This window comes from Idiotropiscis lumnitzeri, chromosome 15, assembly GCF_059441095.1.
Source record: "Idiotropiscis lumnitzeri isolate Australia: NSW breed Sydney's pygmy pipehorse chromosome 15, RoL_Ilum_1.0, whole genome shotgun sequence".
Classification (NCBI taxonomy): domain Eukaryota; kingdom Metazoa; phylum Chordata; class Actinopteri; order Syngnathiformes; family Syngnathidae; genus Idiotropiscis; species Idiotropiscis lumnitzeri.
Window position 1 is genome coordinate 1,681,505 of NC_142405.1, and position 16,899 is coordinate 1,698,403.

Here is a 16,899-nt window from a genome sequence, read left to right on the forward strand (position 1 = left end):
AGCTGGATGTCGACAGTCTGATATGTTAAAAAAAAAAAATCAATATTGTGCTGAAGCCTGACAGTCGGCAAACAATTGAGAAAATAATTCGGATTCCTGCTTTTGGAGAAGTTCACGTACGCTGACGATCAGCCCAAAAACTTTCTCCTACAAAAAGCCCATTTTTTGTTTCAACTTTGACGTTAACGAGCTTGCCCATCTTTTCCTCGGCTATCAAAATCAATAATGTTCTTGTTTTGACAGTAGCCAATTAGCCGAGAGCGTGAAGATCACGCCGGGAACACGTATTGATTCGCTAAGCTCGCCTCACCTCACTTTGTGTCACATCGTCAAAATCGGTTGATATCGGCGGCATACCTCGCGATAAAAACGGAAAACGTCGACAGTTGAGGCATCAAGCAGGAATACAAAGAATTGACGTCCGGTAAACAGCAAACATTTCTTTATTTCTTTTTTTGTGTTTCATTTTCGCCACTTTGACAAATTTATGAATTGACAAAGTTGTTGTTTTTTTGGGGCGGTCCAACGTCCACGCGGAGAACTCACCAGCAGGAAAAGCACGGGCGTATTCCGAGCGCGTCGGAAAGCAATCGGAGCCTATGAATATTAAAGTGGCGCCGTTGGCATGGGCGTGAGGCGCTAACACGACAGAGGCCTTGAAGAATTAATGCAGCTCGTGCGCTAATTTATTCATGTGATTTACAAGCGAGAAGCAGCTACACTTTGATTTTTAGATCTTTTATTTATTTATTTTTATTTTTTTTTCAGAGATAATCAGCACCTTGCGCCATATTTTCACCAGTTCGGTTCGACTCACTGTTATCACTTTACCGATGGATGGAATGCGTTGCGTGTCGCTCCGCCCATTTTGGGGGTAGTAGAATGCGCTTCAGTCATTTTGGTAGCCCATGCCAAGAATCCAACCAAGCTTCCATAAAGATTTCAGTCGTGTTTCTTCGTGACACGTCTTCCATAAATATTCAGAGTCTTATTATATTTATCAATTTTTTTTTTAGCTTCCAGTTTGTGTGCGTCCTGGTTTGACGTCTGACTTTGTTTTGTCGGTTTGAACAGGTCTGGAGGCAAAGTATCGGGACTTGCCCGAGTAGAAGTTTGCGTTCAATCCCACTTGAAGTCCTGTCCGACCGTTTCAAAGAACTTGACGTTGAAGGGTCTATAAAACTCCCGCAGCTGCTCGATGACCTCCCGCTCGATTTGCACGTGAGTCCTGCCCTTGGACTTCCCCAAGCAGCGAGGCTGCCCGCTGCTCTCCGGCTTCTTCAGACAAGGGAAGCCCTTGGTCCTGTTGAAGTAGAAGTGCTTGTCCGAGATGATCCGCTTGAGTCCCAAAAAGTCCTGAATGCGGCCCATCTCGCCCGCCGGGTCGGTGATGAGCCGTTCGCCGCTGACAAAGTGCATCTGCGACAGGCGGAAGTAGCGCATCCAGTTCTCCAGGTGCAGGATGTACATGCCGATGCGGATGGCGTTCCACGAGGCGTCGACGACGCCCTGGCTCCGGTTCTTGAAGGCCAGCTCCTCAAAGGTGGGGATGTCGGGCTTCTTGGACAGAGTCTGCGTGTAGTCCGAGATGGCTCGGGTGACTGGGTTGCGCACCACCACGATCAGCTTGGTCTGTTGGGACATGCTGGAGATGCGGCGCGGCGCCTCCCTCGTGACAAAGTAGCTGGGGGTCTTCTCCAGCGTGATCTGACTGTCCAGTGTTCGTGGCATGAGGCCCCTTCAGGGAGAAAAAAAAAAACGGAATAAAAGTTGACTGACAACCGCTTTTAACCGATAGCTACAGTCTAGGTCTTTATTTTATCCCACCTCGGAGGTCCCAAAAACAAAAAAAACCTCATGATTATTCCCAAAGGACTACAAATTATCTTTGTGATGCACATTTGGTGTGATTTTATTTTTTGTAGCTCCGAGATGGACTAAAACAAAAAAAAATACGGAACTGAAAGTTAACGTGACAAGCGTGAACGACAACAGGAAGTAAACTCTGTTTCTTCCACCAGAAAGTGTCAACAAATTGTTTTGCAATTCCTCACGGGGACTGCGCTTCCTTCCGCGTGCGGATGATTAAAGATGACATTTCTTCATTATGAGTGTTGGGCCGGCTTCGATTAAAAGCTAACCTTTCCAACTCCAGCCATAGGTTACCTCGAAAGTCTCACCGCTATCGATCCGTTTTGCTTTATTCATCCCGAGTCGTCGGGGGCCCCGGAGCCTCGGGGGCCGGCCGGAGAGCAAACAATTAATATTTCATGAGAACGCCGCCGCCTTTTTCCCGAGCAAACGGCAACTCGCGGGCATTTTTCTCAGGATTTGTGCGTACGTTTGTGGTGACGATTGCAGCCGTGTTGCGGAAGGTGTCTGCTGCAAGCTGTCAAAGCGCACACAAAAGGGCTGAAAGTGTGAAAGGTCACAGATGGTGCGTCTTTAAATAGTACAAGACTGACAGGTAACTTCGAAACACACGCGAGCAGATTCTACCGCACGGTCTGCATTTCTTGACTTTGTACCGTGAACGGAAGACAAGTGAGGTTCGTCACAAGAGCTGCATTCAAATGAAAGGAGACCAATTGAGTAACTCGGTTCCAAATGAACGAACCGACTCGCAGACAGGTGAGGCAAACACTCAGATCATTGACCTAGCAACTGACTGATTGACTGACAGACAAAAAGACCGACTAACCAACTAGACAACTCCAAATTAAATATTTCTCATCTGTTGCTAATTAGGCATCTTCCAAAATATTGTTTCCCTTAGTGGCTATTGTGAAAATATCCAAACAAATCTGCATCAAAATATTACATTTTGTTCCACATAAACCAAACTAATTGAATGACCAACCACATTATGGGAGTATTTAAAAATACACAATAAATAAATAAATCGTCTATCGTGATTTCGTATGAGAAGATACAACGTCAAAGTTCAGAATGAATTTTTCCGATTTTTCAAAAAGCAAAGGTGAAACTACCGCTTCTCTCCAGCAGATGGCAGCGCGGAGCCAATTTGTTGTGCTGAGTCAGCAAACATTCAGCCGAGTTACGTCATCTAAATGAGACACTCGATGTGATCGGCCCGCAAGGTTGCATCGGGGCCTGCTTATGACGTCACGCTTTAATAATATATTTTTTTCATATATTTCGGTGGAATAATAATAATAATAAAGTATATTTATTTACTTACTACGTAAGAATATGCAAATAAGACGGCCAGGGGTAAAAAAAAAAAAACAGAGGCAAATAAATATATTCCAGAAATAGGTGATTAAAGCGTGAGATCCTCAGAATGTGCGCAGGCCACCGAAGGAGCCCGATACAATCTTGGAAACAAATGTGTTATGAATGTTTTAATAGAAGAACACAATCTACTGTTTGAGAAAAATGGCAATAACCGGTACTGAGAAGAAGAATCACATATTTTATAAAAGGCCTCCATCTTTATCTTCGATTCTGCGCACACACACGTACATTGAGTTGTCGGTGAATTAAAGTTTAAGTCAAGATGCATTAGGAGGCTTGGCGGTGACATTTTAATGACTCGGTGAAAATGAACCCCGAGCGAGGCGAGGACAATGCGTTCGATACCGTTAACGCCGAGACTTGGCTGCTGCTCCAAAATGCTTGAATGCTGCAGTAATTGCGCACCGTGTACTCACCTGCTTGACAACTTTAATTAGTGCTGAATTGTTAATGACATATACAATTCTACGTCCGGCATTTTTAATAATTAATAGTTTCCAATGGGTGAGCCATTAGACGGGACGGTTGTTAATAGCCGCATTATTATTTCATTATGTCATACGTAGTCACGATGTGCATCGCATTTAATGAGCGGGAGACAATCCGTTAGAAAAGTCTGCGTGTTTATTTTACAGCATACGGGACACGTCGTCAGGCGCACAATCTACATTCATTCACCCTCTCGGATTGGATGCAATTAGATCACGTCGGTTAACTCGCGTGCGCGAATCGACACTTTAGTGCACGAAGGATCTCTTTGACCTTGAGAGTTCTTGTTAAGAAAAAACACAATCCGACATATTCTGTCCTCCGAAATAGTGGCGCTACGTTAGTCTCTCGGCCGCTCGAATCTAAATTCAGTGCAGTGTTCCAATTTAGGAGACATGGTACGGCGTCTTATCTGCTTATCCTGCGCAGGCGGCGCCGGCGCTCACCTGAGCCAACACGAGGCGAGAGGCCCTGCAGCCGTGAGGGCGGCACATTGAAGACCTGAAATCCTGCTTACGTTCACTCCTCCAGGAAATGTCCCGTCTCCAATTAACCGAACTTGATTGTTGTTTTTGTGCTGCGGGAAAAAAGGAAAAACCTAAACGCAGTCATTTGCTTCAAACGTAGCAGCAATGCTAACTTTTGTAGATGCGGCAAAGTCGAAAAAAAAATAATCCTCTTGGTCATTTTGGGCTAGGCTGAGTTCATTTGGTACAATTCTAACAACTCTGGAGACCTTATAATTATAACGACTCCTTGCGAACTCTGCCTAGCAACAAATGAGTGTGAGAAAAGTGGCTGTCCAATCCCTGCTCTGTATTTCATATAAAATACATATTTTGTCATTCAAAGGGGGTGGGGGGGGGACCAGGACCTGGCGTGTGCCCCCGACCCTCCAAAACGGGCTGACAGCGCTTATGAATAAGCCTGGAGGGTCGAGGCCGGAAGGGTGCCGAAATCGCGGCAACGATTTCGTCTACATGAACATCCCGCAAGCAAAATGCCAAGATAAAAGCCACAAAATGAAGGAATGTCGGCTAGAACGATGGAATATTTCAAATTTAGCATCTCCGCGTGGACCAGCCGAGGCGAGCAACGCCTTGTCGGCCCAACTTTTCCCCTTTGTGATGCATAATGATGTGTGAAAAGGAGCAAACAACAACACGTGTCCTTGGAGACGGCTCCTCCACAGGTACTTTGGGTCAAGAGCGGAACACAACGCGCCCGCTGCGCCTCGGCATAATGAGCGCTCACTACTAAAGCGACCTCCAAGAGCGCCCAGCGGCGCTCGCTGCACGATTTATCTGGCTGCTGCAGCGCGCCGGGAAAGCGCTCACCCTCACTTCCCTGTGGGACACCACGACATCGTTATGGAGGAAGACGACGCCCATGTTTTTAATTCAAAGAAGCGAGGACTTCCTCGTATGCTCCGAGATCGCCGCAGCGGCCAGCGCCGCTCGGACGACGAGCGACTCGCACCGCAACGACGTGGTGACTGTGTTTTTTTTGTCTAATTAGTACACACACTGTGTAGACAAAAGTATTGGGACACCCAAAGCGTCGGATGAACTTTTGGCCCCGTGGCGTCGGCAACAGCCGGTCGGGGTCGAGAACGCACGTACGACGTCACGCGTAAGACGCCACGCAGCCAAATAAAAAGGGGGGGGGGGTAAAAAAATTGGGGGCGGGGTGCTGAAAATGATTTCAGATTTCCGCAAGAGTGAGACTGTGGGGGATTGAATTAATATGTGACTCTTTATCTCACCTGCGGCTCGAGCGAGGAAAAGAAATCCGATTGTAGCTCGAGACGCATCGCCGCTACTTTGCCGTACACATCTTGATGTCTGAAGACAAGTTTTTAGCGAGCACGGGGAAAAAAAGAAAACAAAGTCAGATGCCGTCTGGGGACCAGCGCAAAGAGTAAAAAGGTCATTTTTGACTCATCTCCTCGGCAACAATCAATGAACTCTGAATGAATGGCCGCCACTTGACGAGGCCTTGAAGTGAAAAGTGCGCCGCGTATTCATCTCACTTCATATTTGCAGCCAGAGCACCGCGGAACCGACCAAGCCAGAAAGGCAACCGAGGCGATCAGACGGCTTTTGGGAAAGTTGGAGTCAGAACACGGCGGCCGCGACGAGACCGACTCATTGGGCCGGAGTGAAACAAGGATTCATATTTGAACAAGTGTGACCTGAATCTCGCAGCAGATATTTCAGTTTCAGGACAAAAAAAAACGACATTTACAGTAATCCAATGCTTCTCAAATCGTGGGGCGATGTTGAGGGGGGGGGCGTGACCCAGGGGAACATACTTTTTTTCTGCCGTACTACAATAAAGTGTAATTGCACCTCCACTCCAGTAGTTGGCAGTGGCGCTCTCCTGTGCTCAGCGAGTATTAACGCCACGGTGCCGGTTTGTTTTGCAACAAAAATGCGATTATGGGTGCGGGGGGGGGGGCGCGAATTGTTTTCTTCTTGTTCGGGGGGGCGTGACGGGAAATAATTGAGAAGCACTGCAGAAATCCCATCTGTCGAGTACACGCGGTTCAAATTTGGGTCTTTTTTTTTTGTGGATCGACTCACGATGGACAAGACCACCTTTTTTTTATTTCACGTTTTAAGACTTTAGATTGGTCGACAACACAAATTGATGGGCTCAGCCTTTTTGTCTGGACTCAAACATGGATTTCAACACTAATACTGATAAATGCTGGTTTAACTGGAAAGCGTAACAATTTAGGGCGAAAAAAAAAAAAAAAGGAGACGAATGGTGAGGCTGTTCGCAAAACATGTGTGGGCAAATTGTCCCTGAAATCTTTTTTTTATCAAAACAGAAGGAATGGCCTTTGTCTCTTTCTGGACAACAACCATCTGTCTTTGAAAGGAATAATAATGACGCTTATTAAATAATATGCAGCCCGGCCGCTCCAAAAATCAAGGCTGTCCGCTCTCGCGCGATCTTCGCCTAAATGGTCCAATTTAGGGCAAGGTCTTAAAGGGGATGTCATTGAATTTTTTTTTTGTCACTGGTACCACGGCAACCAAAAACTGCTGAAGACCAAGAAAATGCAGGTGTCACATTCGTAGCAGTCCAAATGGAGTTGTCGCCACACTTTAGAAAACCAACTTGCGCAGGAGGAATCATGCCCCATTTGTCCCGAAATGCCCCGAAAAGCTGACAAAAGTTAAGCTTGAACGCGGAGGGAAAATGTCTTCAACTTGAGTGATTCTCATAAAGTCTCAGTTGCTGCACCTCACAAAAACAAAAAAAAAGACCAAAAAAAAATAAAAAAAAGCGTCTTCCTCTTTTCTCTCTTCTCGATATGACAGATAGAACGTCGAGAGCTGCTCCATTATTTAAGTATCGCTCTAAAATTAGAGCTGTAAAGACGTCCGGTCATGAATCAAATGCGAGACGTTCCTACTGTGGAGGGTTCAGCGGCGATATAAAAAGTGAGAAATGCAAGTTCAAAGAGAAAGACTCGTTTTGCCACACCAAAAAAAAAAGCTGCATACCACACTTGACCTTGAAACGCTCGTTGTTCAACCGGAGGCCCCCGACGTCGGAATAACAATTATTCATGGTTTGCAGCGCGGAGGGAAATGACTGACATTTGCTCTCCTTGACTCGGAATCGAAACCATTTTAAGGGCTGTCGCATTCACAGCTCGCACGAAGAAAAAAACAAATCAGTCCAACGTCGTGACGAGGCTTGGGTGGCCTGAAAGGGACGTTCGGCGTCAAATCTCAACGGGACGACAGAGTCACGCTCATGAAAATCAAAAAGTCACATTTGGTCACGTTTTACTTGCAATTTGTCCAAAAACTTCCTTGGCATGGGCCTCGACACTTTTTTTTTTGTGGGTCTACTCATGAACGACGACCAAATTTCCTGTTGCTCATCCAAACTGTTTTGGCCGAGTTCAATTTTCCAAACATTCCGGCAAGGCCGCGACTGAGCCAACACGATCCAAGCTGCATCTTTATCATTTCAATCTTGACCATCGTAAATCTTGAACGGAGCAAACGGCAGCAGCAAATTTGGATGCGTGCTGCAAAGTTTATTTACCGTCCGGCCTCCAGCAACGAGACGGTCAAGGAGATTTTGTAGGTCATCTTGTTGTTGGCCGTGTGAAAAAGATGCCGAGACACACGAGGAAGACTTCAGGCAAGATTTGAACCTGGTGGACATGTCGGTTTAACAACGAGGAAGAGGAGGCGGCTAGTAAAAAAAAAAATGTTGGGATGGCGTTATCGTCTCGATGTCGGATTTGGATTATTTGTTGTCGGAGCACGGCAGATAAGAACCAATGACGAACTCACTAGATGATACCATACTGATTGTATCACACCACATTGGGGACACGAGCTCTCGCGACCAGCCGCGTAAAAAAAAATAAAAAATGGGATCATTGACGTCTTTAGCCGTCAATGGTAGTGAATGAGCTCAAAGCAAAAATATTTTTTAAAAAGTCGCAAATGTTCAAATAATGGAGAAAAATTGCACAAATAGTGGATGACCCCCCCAAAAATATAGAAATAAAATGCAGTAATCAGACAGAATTATAGATTTCAAATCGCACTCAAGCCCCCCCACCCAAAAAAATGATTAAGATAAGATAAGATAAGATGTCCTTTATTAGTCCCACAATGGGGAAATTTGAGGTGTTACAGCAGCAGATTAAACGCTGAACTTAGACGAGAGAAAAGGAAAGTTAAAAAAATAATAGATTTTGCCGGTTATTCGGTTAAGTCTGTTGCACAACGCCAAACCGCAAAATCGTGTCTCCATCACGCCTCTGCCTCCTGCACCCTAAAAAGATCAAACTACAACTCGCAGACTTTAAAGGGCATCTCTCGCTCGCTCTCTCTCTCAGCTCTATTGATTTCACTCAATTCAGATGCATTTCCTCTGGAGAGAAAAAAAAACGTTGGAAGTTATGTGTGCCCGGACCGCGGCAACAAATCCTCACCGGGTCGGCGTTAATTGGCTCGGGGAGGCAGGGAGCTGCGGCGGGGGACTCGTCAGAAAAAGCTTGACGAGGACAGAAAGTGAGATGGTTCTCGTTTAAGTGAAGAGAAGTGCACGTTACGGCGTGAGTCTGCATTATTAACCGGAGCGCTGAGCAAAAGGAGAAGTCGCTGTAATCAAAGACATGCCGCTCTTGTTATATCGGAAATGGATCGAATCGCATCATATGAGTGGAGGGAATTCAAATCGAATTTCACATCACGCGACTGTTTCGTAAAAAGTGAATCATCTTTGATCGGAATTGGAGTGACTCGTATTTTATCGTAAGCGTCTTGAATCGTATCGTTGATCGATTGAATTGGAGTGAACCGGATCACTATGGCAATGAATCGGATCACTCTTGAACTTAATCGTTTCATTATCGTGTTCACAGGGAATCATATCGCGATTGATTGTGAATTGCGTCGTCACTGGACTGAATCGTATCGTAATGCGATGAGCGAATCGTATCGCGTTGTCATTGCGTCATAATGGCAGCGAATCGAATGGGAATCAGAGTGAATTGACGTGTAATTGGAGTGAATCGTATTTTGAGTAAATGATATTTTGACGGCAGTGAAATATGATTGCACTCAACCACGTCATCATAGAAGTGAGTTGTATCATGGATGTGATGGATGTGTTTTGCGCGAGTGCAACGGATCCGGAGGTCAAGAATGAAATCAAATTAAAAATACATGGATAAGAAATTACACTCGAGAGAAAATCAATGGCTGACATTTTTGGTAATTGATTATGCGAGTCATTCATCAAACGGAGACGCCAGGAGGGGCTGAAATTGAAGTGTCAATTAAACCGATTTGAGTAAAGGCGACGCCGTCAAACCATAAACGCGTTGCTTGTCAAACGATTCATTTTGACTCCTGATGGCTGTCACGCAATTTATTTTATTTTTTTGCAGAAACATTCACCGCTCAGCTTTCAACACTCTGCTTGTTCATGTTGCACTGTGGTGCATTTTCCAGAAGACTGGCTGGCTGGCGGGCGGGCGGGCGGGCACGCTTTGCAGCATCAAATATAATGAAACATGAGCGCCGTCGTTTGTAGTCTGTGCACTCGTTTTCGCCTAACGCCCTTTATTTGGACTTGAATACATGCTCGACGAGTGACTACACACAAAACTGTGATCAAGTAAAGATTGGGTTGATATGTTGTTCCCACAACCAGAGAGAATATATTACTGAGGGAATTTTTGTATGTTCTGCTCTTATGTGTTGCTGCTCCGCATGTAAAGTAAAAGTCGTTTGAAGGTTATTAGCCAACGGAAGATCTTGGCGAATTTCTACTACTTTTCTCATGATACAGTACGTTAGGATTAAGCTAGCAGACTTATGCCAGACAAAATAAGGTTTGGTGTTAAAATGTGTTTAGAACATGTAGGAGGAGTACTTTTATTAAAAAATACATCATTTTAAAAGTAATTTATGTTTTTTTTAAATGGTCTCTCTATATCACAGATTTTAAGACGCTAGATTTGACCATTGACATTTCAATCTATATCTGGCGTCTGAATCGACGGGAGAGGGGCTGCCACCTCCTCCTCCTTTGTGCGCTCCTGTACTTAAGTGTCACTGAGTTTTCTGATTTCCCAGTTTCACAAAACGCAGCTTTGCCCCTTTATAAGGCTAAGACAAAAGTTTCAAAGTAACTCGGCGAGGAAGACAAAATGACACGTTTGTTTGTACACGATTGTGTAATTTCTGAGGTGTTAAATATTAGTTATCTTCCAGCATACGAAAGGTTGACATCACAAATTAGATTTGCACTTTTGAGGCTTTGCCCTGCGAAAAAAAATCGGATTCCCCCAGTTTGCTTGAATACAGCATGAATGCTAATTTAGACTACAACAAAAAGCCACAATCCAATTTGTGAATTAATTGACGTTTTACATAAATGTGGGTTTAACGTCACTTACGGACTAGTCAAAAACAAATTTACGTTGTGGGACTTTTGCAATTTCCCAGGTTTGGCAAATGCAGCAACAACTTCAGGGGCGTTGGACTTTTGAAAATCCACAGTGGCGTACGTCGTTGAACTAATTATTTCATGAAACTTTTAGACACATTCTTATATTATTATTATTATAAACATTATTCCACCGTGCCTTTCTGCTATGCAAATTGCATAATTTATGGGTTTGCTCGTACTGGTATAGTCTTTGTATTCCATTTTAGTTTCGTTATATCTGCAGCGTACAATTTTCTACATTTTATTCTAGTCGATTCTATTCTGCCTGTAAAGTGACGTCAGGTCATTCTTGGCACTGCATTCCAACCCACCGAAATGTCGACTTTAAGTGTCACTTTATCAATCCCCAAAAGCAGCGTTACAGCGGAACAAAAGAACGCACATTTCATGCAAATGTGAGATGAACCAAAGATGAAAAGTTGGCTTCATTTTGCCCACCTGTACCAGTCCAGTCCTCGCTCGTAGTTGCGGTCGAAAAAATGCGGCTCGGTTCCGAGCGCGCGCACATCTGGATGGATCCGAATGAACTCCAGAACCGCCCTGGTTCCTCCTTTCTTCACTCCGACTATTAAGACGCCTGGCAGTTTTTTATTGCCGTACCTTTGCGCCAAACTTGAGTTTCTCACCCAGCGAGACGGTGGCGAGGGATGAAGAGGAGGAGGAGATCCGACAGAGCCGAGCGGGTTTCCCGTGTCGGCGTCGTCGGCGGCGGTTCGGACCCCCCGCAGCCGGGCACACTGCTCGGACTGGGCGAGAAGTTTCTTCCCAGCCGCGTTGGGGCTCGGCGGGCATCGGCTGCCCTCGTACGCCCGACCCGAGATGACGGTGGTTCGGCCGAAGATGATCGTGTAGCACAAGTAGGTGCACGACAACGAGACGGTCAGCATGAAGGCGGACGAGAGGAACCGCTGTGCCATGTCTCCATGGGGGCTCAAGGTTCTGCATGGCGCTCCATTGGACCCGTCCTCCGACACCTCCTCTTCATCATCATCACCCTCCTCCTCCTCCTCCTCCTCGTCTACTGTGCCGCAAAAGTGGGGTCCACTGGACTCGTCTTAAAAGGAATCCCAGAAAAACTGAAAGCTCCTAGTCCACAAAAGTGCATCTTCCTCCTCCATCGTGGACGTGGAATTGGTTCTTCTGGTGATGCGCACTCACTTGGGCATACTTCAACAAGCCTCTGACGTCATCAGAGGGCTCCTAATTGGTGGGTTGCATTCATGGAATGCAATTATGTTTTGGGGTCAAGCAATTTTCAGCGACGATATTCCGCATTTTGACAGATGTTTAAAAAAAAAAATCTGAGCCGCAGTAAGAGATTCATTTAAAGCTGTTAGGTAACGTTTTATTTGTGGGAACGTTTTTTTATTCTTTGGTGGGGGGATTGGAGCTAATATAAGTAAAAGTTTAACATTCCCGTTACTTAGAAATTTGGGAAAACGATTCACTGTAGAAAATTGTAGTGAGCCAATGAGTTGTTTAAGTTTTCATTTCATGACATGTCGCTAAACTTTGTGTTAGAATTTTAAAGCACAGATGTCTAGTATAAAAGATTAAAAAAAAATAAAATAAAGTTCAACATTTTTCAAATCCGGAGAGTTTTGAAATGTATGCTTCAAGTCATTTCAATCAAGTTGACAGTTGGAGGTTTGAATTTTTATTTATTTATTTTTTAAACGTGGAATGCCCATAAAATTTTGGCACCAAATATCGGTTATTGATCTCTGAGATTTTTTTTTGCAAGGACAATCCAATTTGTGCATTTTGTCGCTCCCTTTCTTGACCCATTTAGAAATGGTGTTGTTTTTAGAATCAGCATTATTTTATTTTTTTTTGTGCTTGCAAATATTTGAAGCTTGCGCGCATGTTTCCGCATTTGTGAGCGTTGCTCGCTCGGAGTTGGTCAAGCTTAAATAAAACAAGTCGTCTCAATAATGGACCAGCACCAAACAATTAACAGCCGGGGGACTTGCCGAAGCTGAAGAGCAATTATGTGCATATTGATGAGCGGGTGTTGCTCCAGAAGCACTTGCAAGCCTGTCTTCGCACTTCCTGCCATTTTCTCGCCGCATTCAAACGCGCGCCGGCTTCTTTGTTCTGCTCTTATGCAAATGGAAAAAACGCCTTACTGTACGTCCACCAGCCTCAAAATCCATCTTGTTCTGCTTGCATTTTGGCGGTGAAACCGCCAGCTGTTTCCAGAGACGACAGTCCCTTGCTGATTCACAAGAAATCCGTCCTCTTTAAATTCAAATCAACCGCCGCCACTCGGCAACCTTGCCAGGCCCCGGTGGAAATGAAACACCTTCAAGGATAGCTTGAAACTTTCTTACGATGGCGGAGATTAGAAGATCTCGGCATGGCCCGCGACACGGAGAGCTGACAGCGTTTTTCTGCACACTCTGCAAAAAAAAATAAAAATAAATAAAAAAACGGTGACATTATACAACTAAATTATGTGTCGCCCCGGCGGCGGCGCTTCTGCACTGATCCTTCTCCGCGTCTGACAGATGATGAGGCTCGAAAATACGAGTTTACAGTCGAAACGTGACAACGCACACCCGAGTGTTTTCAGGGAAATCGCAGCTGTCGAGAGGCAGTACCCGCTGCTCATCTTTTGCCACCCAATCTTACTTCACAAATAAATAAAAAAAAATACACTTGAAGGAGTTACAACTTTTATCTCATTAAAGGCCAAGAACAACTTAAGTCATCCATTAGAATTAAAAAAATATATTATTAGTCGGTCTGATTGTCCTATGAGGAGTTGCAACGAGCCAAACGGCCAGTAGAGGGCAGCATTTTCTAATGAAAATCCTCTCTGTTTGCCAACTGTTTACAGCGGGACTTTATTGTGCTATCGGGCTTGGCGACAGTCGGCAGACGTTTCCTCGGACAATCCGAAGCCTAAATTTGAACTGTTAACATATTTATGCATGGATACCACAGAATATGTCTTACGATAGCCAGCAGTAAAATCTACATGAAAAAGGTCGAACGAGGATCTTGGAAAAATGATGATGACAACGACGAGGTTGTCGCATGAACAACGGCTGACGGAGCCATCCTGGTGAATTGGCGTCACTCCAAAATAGATGATTATTTTCCAATCAAAATCCCCTCCCAAATGCTGCAGATGAATTTCTTAGAATTGACTGTACCAAAATTATTTTGCCGATTATGGAAGAATGGAAAAAGGTCGAAACTATCTTACATCTGGTGAAAGTTGTTTCTTTTATTTCGTCGATTGGATGTAAACAAATCATAGAACAGTCTTTGATGCTTCTTGAAAAATGTGCAAATATGGCGTCAAATTGTTATAAGAGCCCTAAAAATTGCCGTTGCAGTTTTTTGATGTCCACAAAGAATTTCCATTATTTCCAATATTTGAAATGTCTTTCAAACGAGACTTCCTTCAAAGGGAAAGTCACCGTTAAAAACGGTTCCCATAATGGATCATAAGTCATTTTTCTTTGACAACTTTTTTTTTCTTGAATGTAGCGTTGTGGACATTTATGACACGCCACTGACTCTAAAATTGCCTCATCGAGAAAGCCAATTCATCGAGTCCTGACAGAGTTATTTCTCCGTCGCAAAATGCGACGCAGTCGCAGAGGACACGATTTCATAACGAGAGTTTTTCGATCCATTTTCAGCGTTGTGAAGAAAACGGAAGAGGATTTCATGTTGATCGGAGTTCCTTCCGTTCCCTCACGAGACTTGAAACAAAAGACGGGACATGCTGACTCCAAACGACCAAATGATTTCATTCATGGTCGACGGCGACCGTCTGACATTTGCGCGAGGAGAGAAGACGCAAAAGGAGTCGCTTTGCAAATGAGCAGCGGCGTGACGGCGCGCTCAACTAAATTAACTTTTCGCTAAGTCCTGCGGAGAACACCACTACCACCACGGCGCTTTCCTGTAATCACGCAGCTCGTGGGATTAATTTGAAATGAAGCATTTGTATAAGCCGCTGCTGCCGCTTTGTTGCACGTGTAGTCGCGTCCCGATTCAAGACACAAAAAGAAAAACCTTGCGGGTGCCGGAACATGATTTTCTTAAAAGGAGCAGTCAAAGGAAATTGACTTTCTTATTATCAAATTAAATTATTAAAATTAAGTATTTACGCTCAGTGGCATTTTTTTCTTAACCAAGGATTTTTATTTAGGGAAATTGTTTTTAATTGTTGGTCCAGTAAATCATCGTTAGCAAATTCACATTTCTTTTTTGGAACCTCTCCTTTTTTTGTTGACATTGGCATTTGATGATTGATATCTTGTTATCTGCATTTAAGATGTTCTGTTTTAATTGCGAAGGAACAGTAAAAATGCAAGTGAAAATGAGCTTTTTTTTTTATTTTCGCTAAATGCCGCTACGTACAACTCATGTAGTTTGCTAAACGGCTCGCCTCCCCATGAACCTGCGATGGTGGATTGTTTTAAATAATCTAATCACTAAATGAAGTTACTAGTGTAACATGGGTCCATGATTGTGTACATTCCAGATTCGGGATGCTGATTATTTTCTTTGCCATCGCAGAGCACGGTGAATAAATGAATTTGAACAGAGTAAAACTTGCCATTTGAAGTTCTTTGCTGCCACCTAGTGGTATCCTCAGGCTATTCATGGCAAGGTTCAGTCCAAATTTCCTGCAAATATCAGCGCAAATTAGTAAGCTAGTTGACATAATAACCACAAGTCCACTCTACTGCCTGTGTTGGTAACAAAAAATAAAAATTCGGGACTAATAATACTGAAACCAAATAGTTCTTACTACTTTTTTTCTTGATCTTGTTCTTGTGTATGCAACAAGTACAAAAAGTCAAGCGCCCCTCAAAGGCCACCGAAACAGCAGGCGACCTCGCTACCTTACTGTTAGCTAATTGCCGCTGACATTTAGCCTGAGCTGTTTAAATCAAAAGAGCTTCTTTCGCATCGCTTACTTTTGTCTCCTCGCAATGGGGGGGGGGGGCAGGCCGGGCAAATAGCATCGCTCGCCGCTGTCCGCTGAGCATCTCAATGTCTGGACACACAAAAAAAAAAAAATCTGCAATTATCCTGCTGTTTGCCTTGACAGCACTTTCCAAATGGTCTCTCCGGAGTGAAGGTTAAGGCCCCGCCCCCATTCCAAATCTCCAGGTGAAAGGGGTTTTTTGCTCCAACCGCTTTGGACTTCTTAAGCAGCCCTCAAACTCATTAGCAAGCCCTCAGGATGACATTACCTTATCAGCTTATCGATTGCATGTTTTCATGGCTAGCTGGCGCTCTTGCAACTAGTTTGGCGGAGAGTCCGGAAGACTAAATTACAAAAGGCCTGTCAGCTTGGGCTCTTGGCAGTAACGAGGATCATTTAGCAAAGCGTAGGCGCCGAATAAATCAACATTGAGCATGTAGAACGGGAGTGTACAGATACGACCACTGCGGGAAAAATCAACATCTCGTCAAAATACAAGTTACCAAACTGCAGAAATCACAGAGGTAATTACTGTAAAAATGGAGGCAGGTAAAATGAAATAATAAATTAATTAAAAAGTACCCAGACTGGAAATTAAATTTTAAAAAAAATCCAGACACGCTTACAGCAGCTAGACAAGCAGAATTAGCAACAGAAAGAGTCCGAAATCTGCTTTGCCACCACAGATGGACAGCAGGTGCGCAACGAGGAGACTCCGCCCAAGGCAGCAGATTTGATCATGTGATCTTTCACGACAAAATATACATTCGCAAGCAATATGTAGCCCGTGACACTATTAAAAGAATGGAAAACAATTTAAAAAATATTTGCCACAACTTTTTGCTTCAATTCAGTGGACAATGTGTTGCTTTTTCGCGCGTGTGTGTGAATGTTCGCCACCAGAGGGCAGCATAACACTGACGCCTGCATATGCAGCTGCTTTCAGCTCCTCCGTGATCTGAAGGAATATTAATCATTCTTCACAGAAAATAAAGAATACATACCTGTGAGTAGTATCTTATATTGTCAGTCTACGTGTTTCTCCAACTTTTGATTCAAATATCCGCTGCGAAAAGGGACTTTCACCCTGCGACACAGATGCTATTTTCTTTTAGCCTGTCTATGACTTGTCCCATTATGTGTTAGCATTAAGCTAGTGGACTTTCTGGCAAAGTTCTGTGCTTGCTTTTAAA

The 16,899-nt window shown here is 44.2% G+C and overlaps 1 protein-coding gene across 4 annotated transcripts; it reads right to left on the reverse strand.

Annotated features, from left to right (window-relative positions):
- Window positions 1–425: 425 nt before the first annotated feature.
- Window positions 426–16,420, reverse strand: hs3st2 (heparan sulfate (glucosamine) 3-O-sulfotransferase 2). Of its 4 annotated transcripts, XM_088317677.1 has the most exons (5): window positions 16,239–16,420; window positions 15,696–15,775; window positions 15,332–15,401; window positions 11,188–13,151; window positions 426–1,738 (listed from the first exon to the last, which is right to left on the reverse strand). In XM_088317677.1, exons 4-5 carry the CDS (start codon window positions 11,664–11,666, stop codon window positions 1,120–1,122), a joined length of 1,098 nt encoding a protein of 365 aa, XP_088173803.1. In that variant the 5' UTR covers window positions 11,667–13,151; window positions 15,332–15,401; window positions 15,696–15,775; window positions 16,239–16,420; the 3' UTR covers window positions 426–1,119. The 4 variants fall into 4 exon arrangements, with proteins under 4 accessions (XP_088173803.1, XP_088173805.1, XP_088173804.1 ...); XM_088317679.1 differs by lacking the exon at window positions 15,696–15,775; XM_088317678.1 differs by lacking the exon at window positions 15,332–15,401.
- Between the last annotated feature and the right edge of the window lie 479 nt (window positions 16,421–16,899).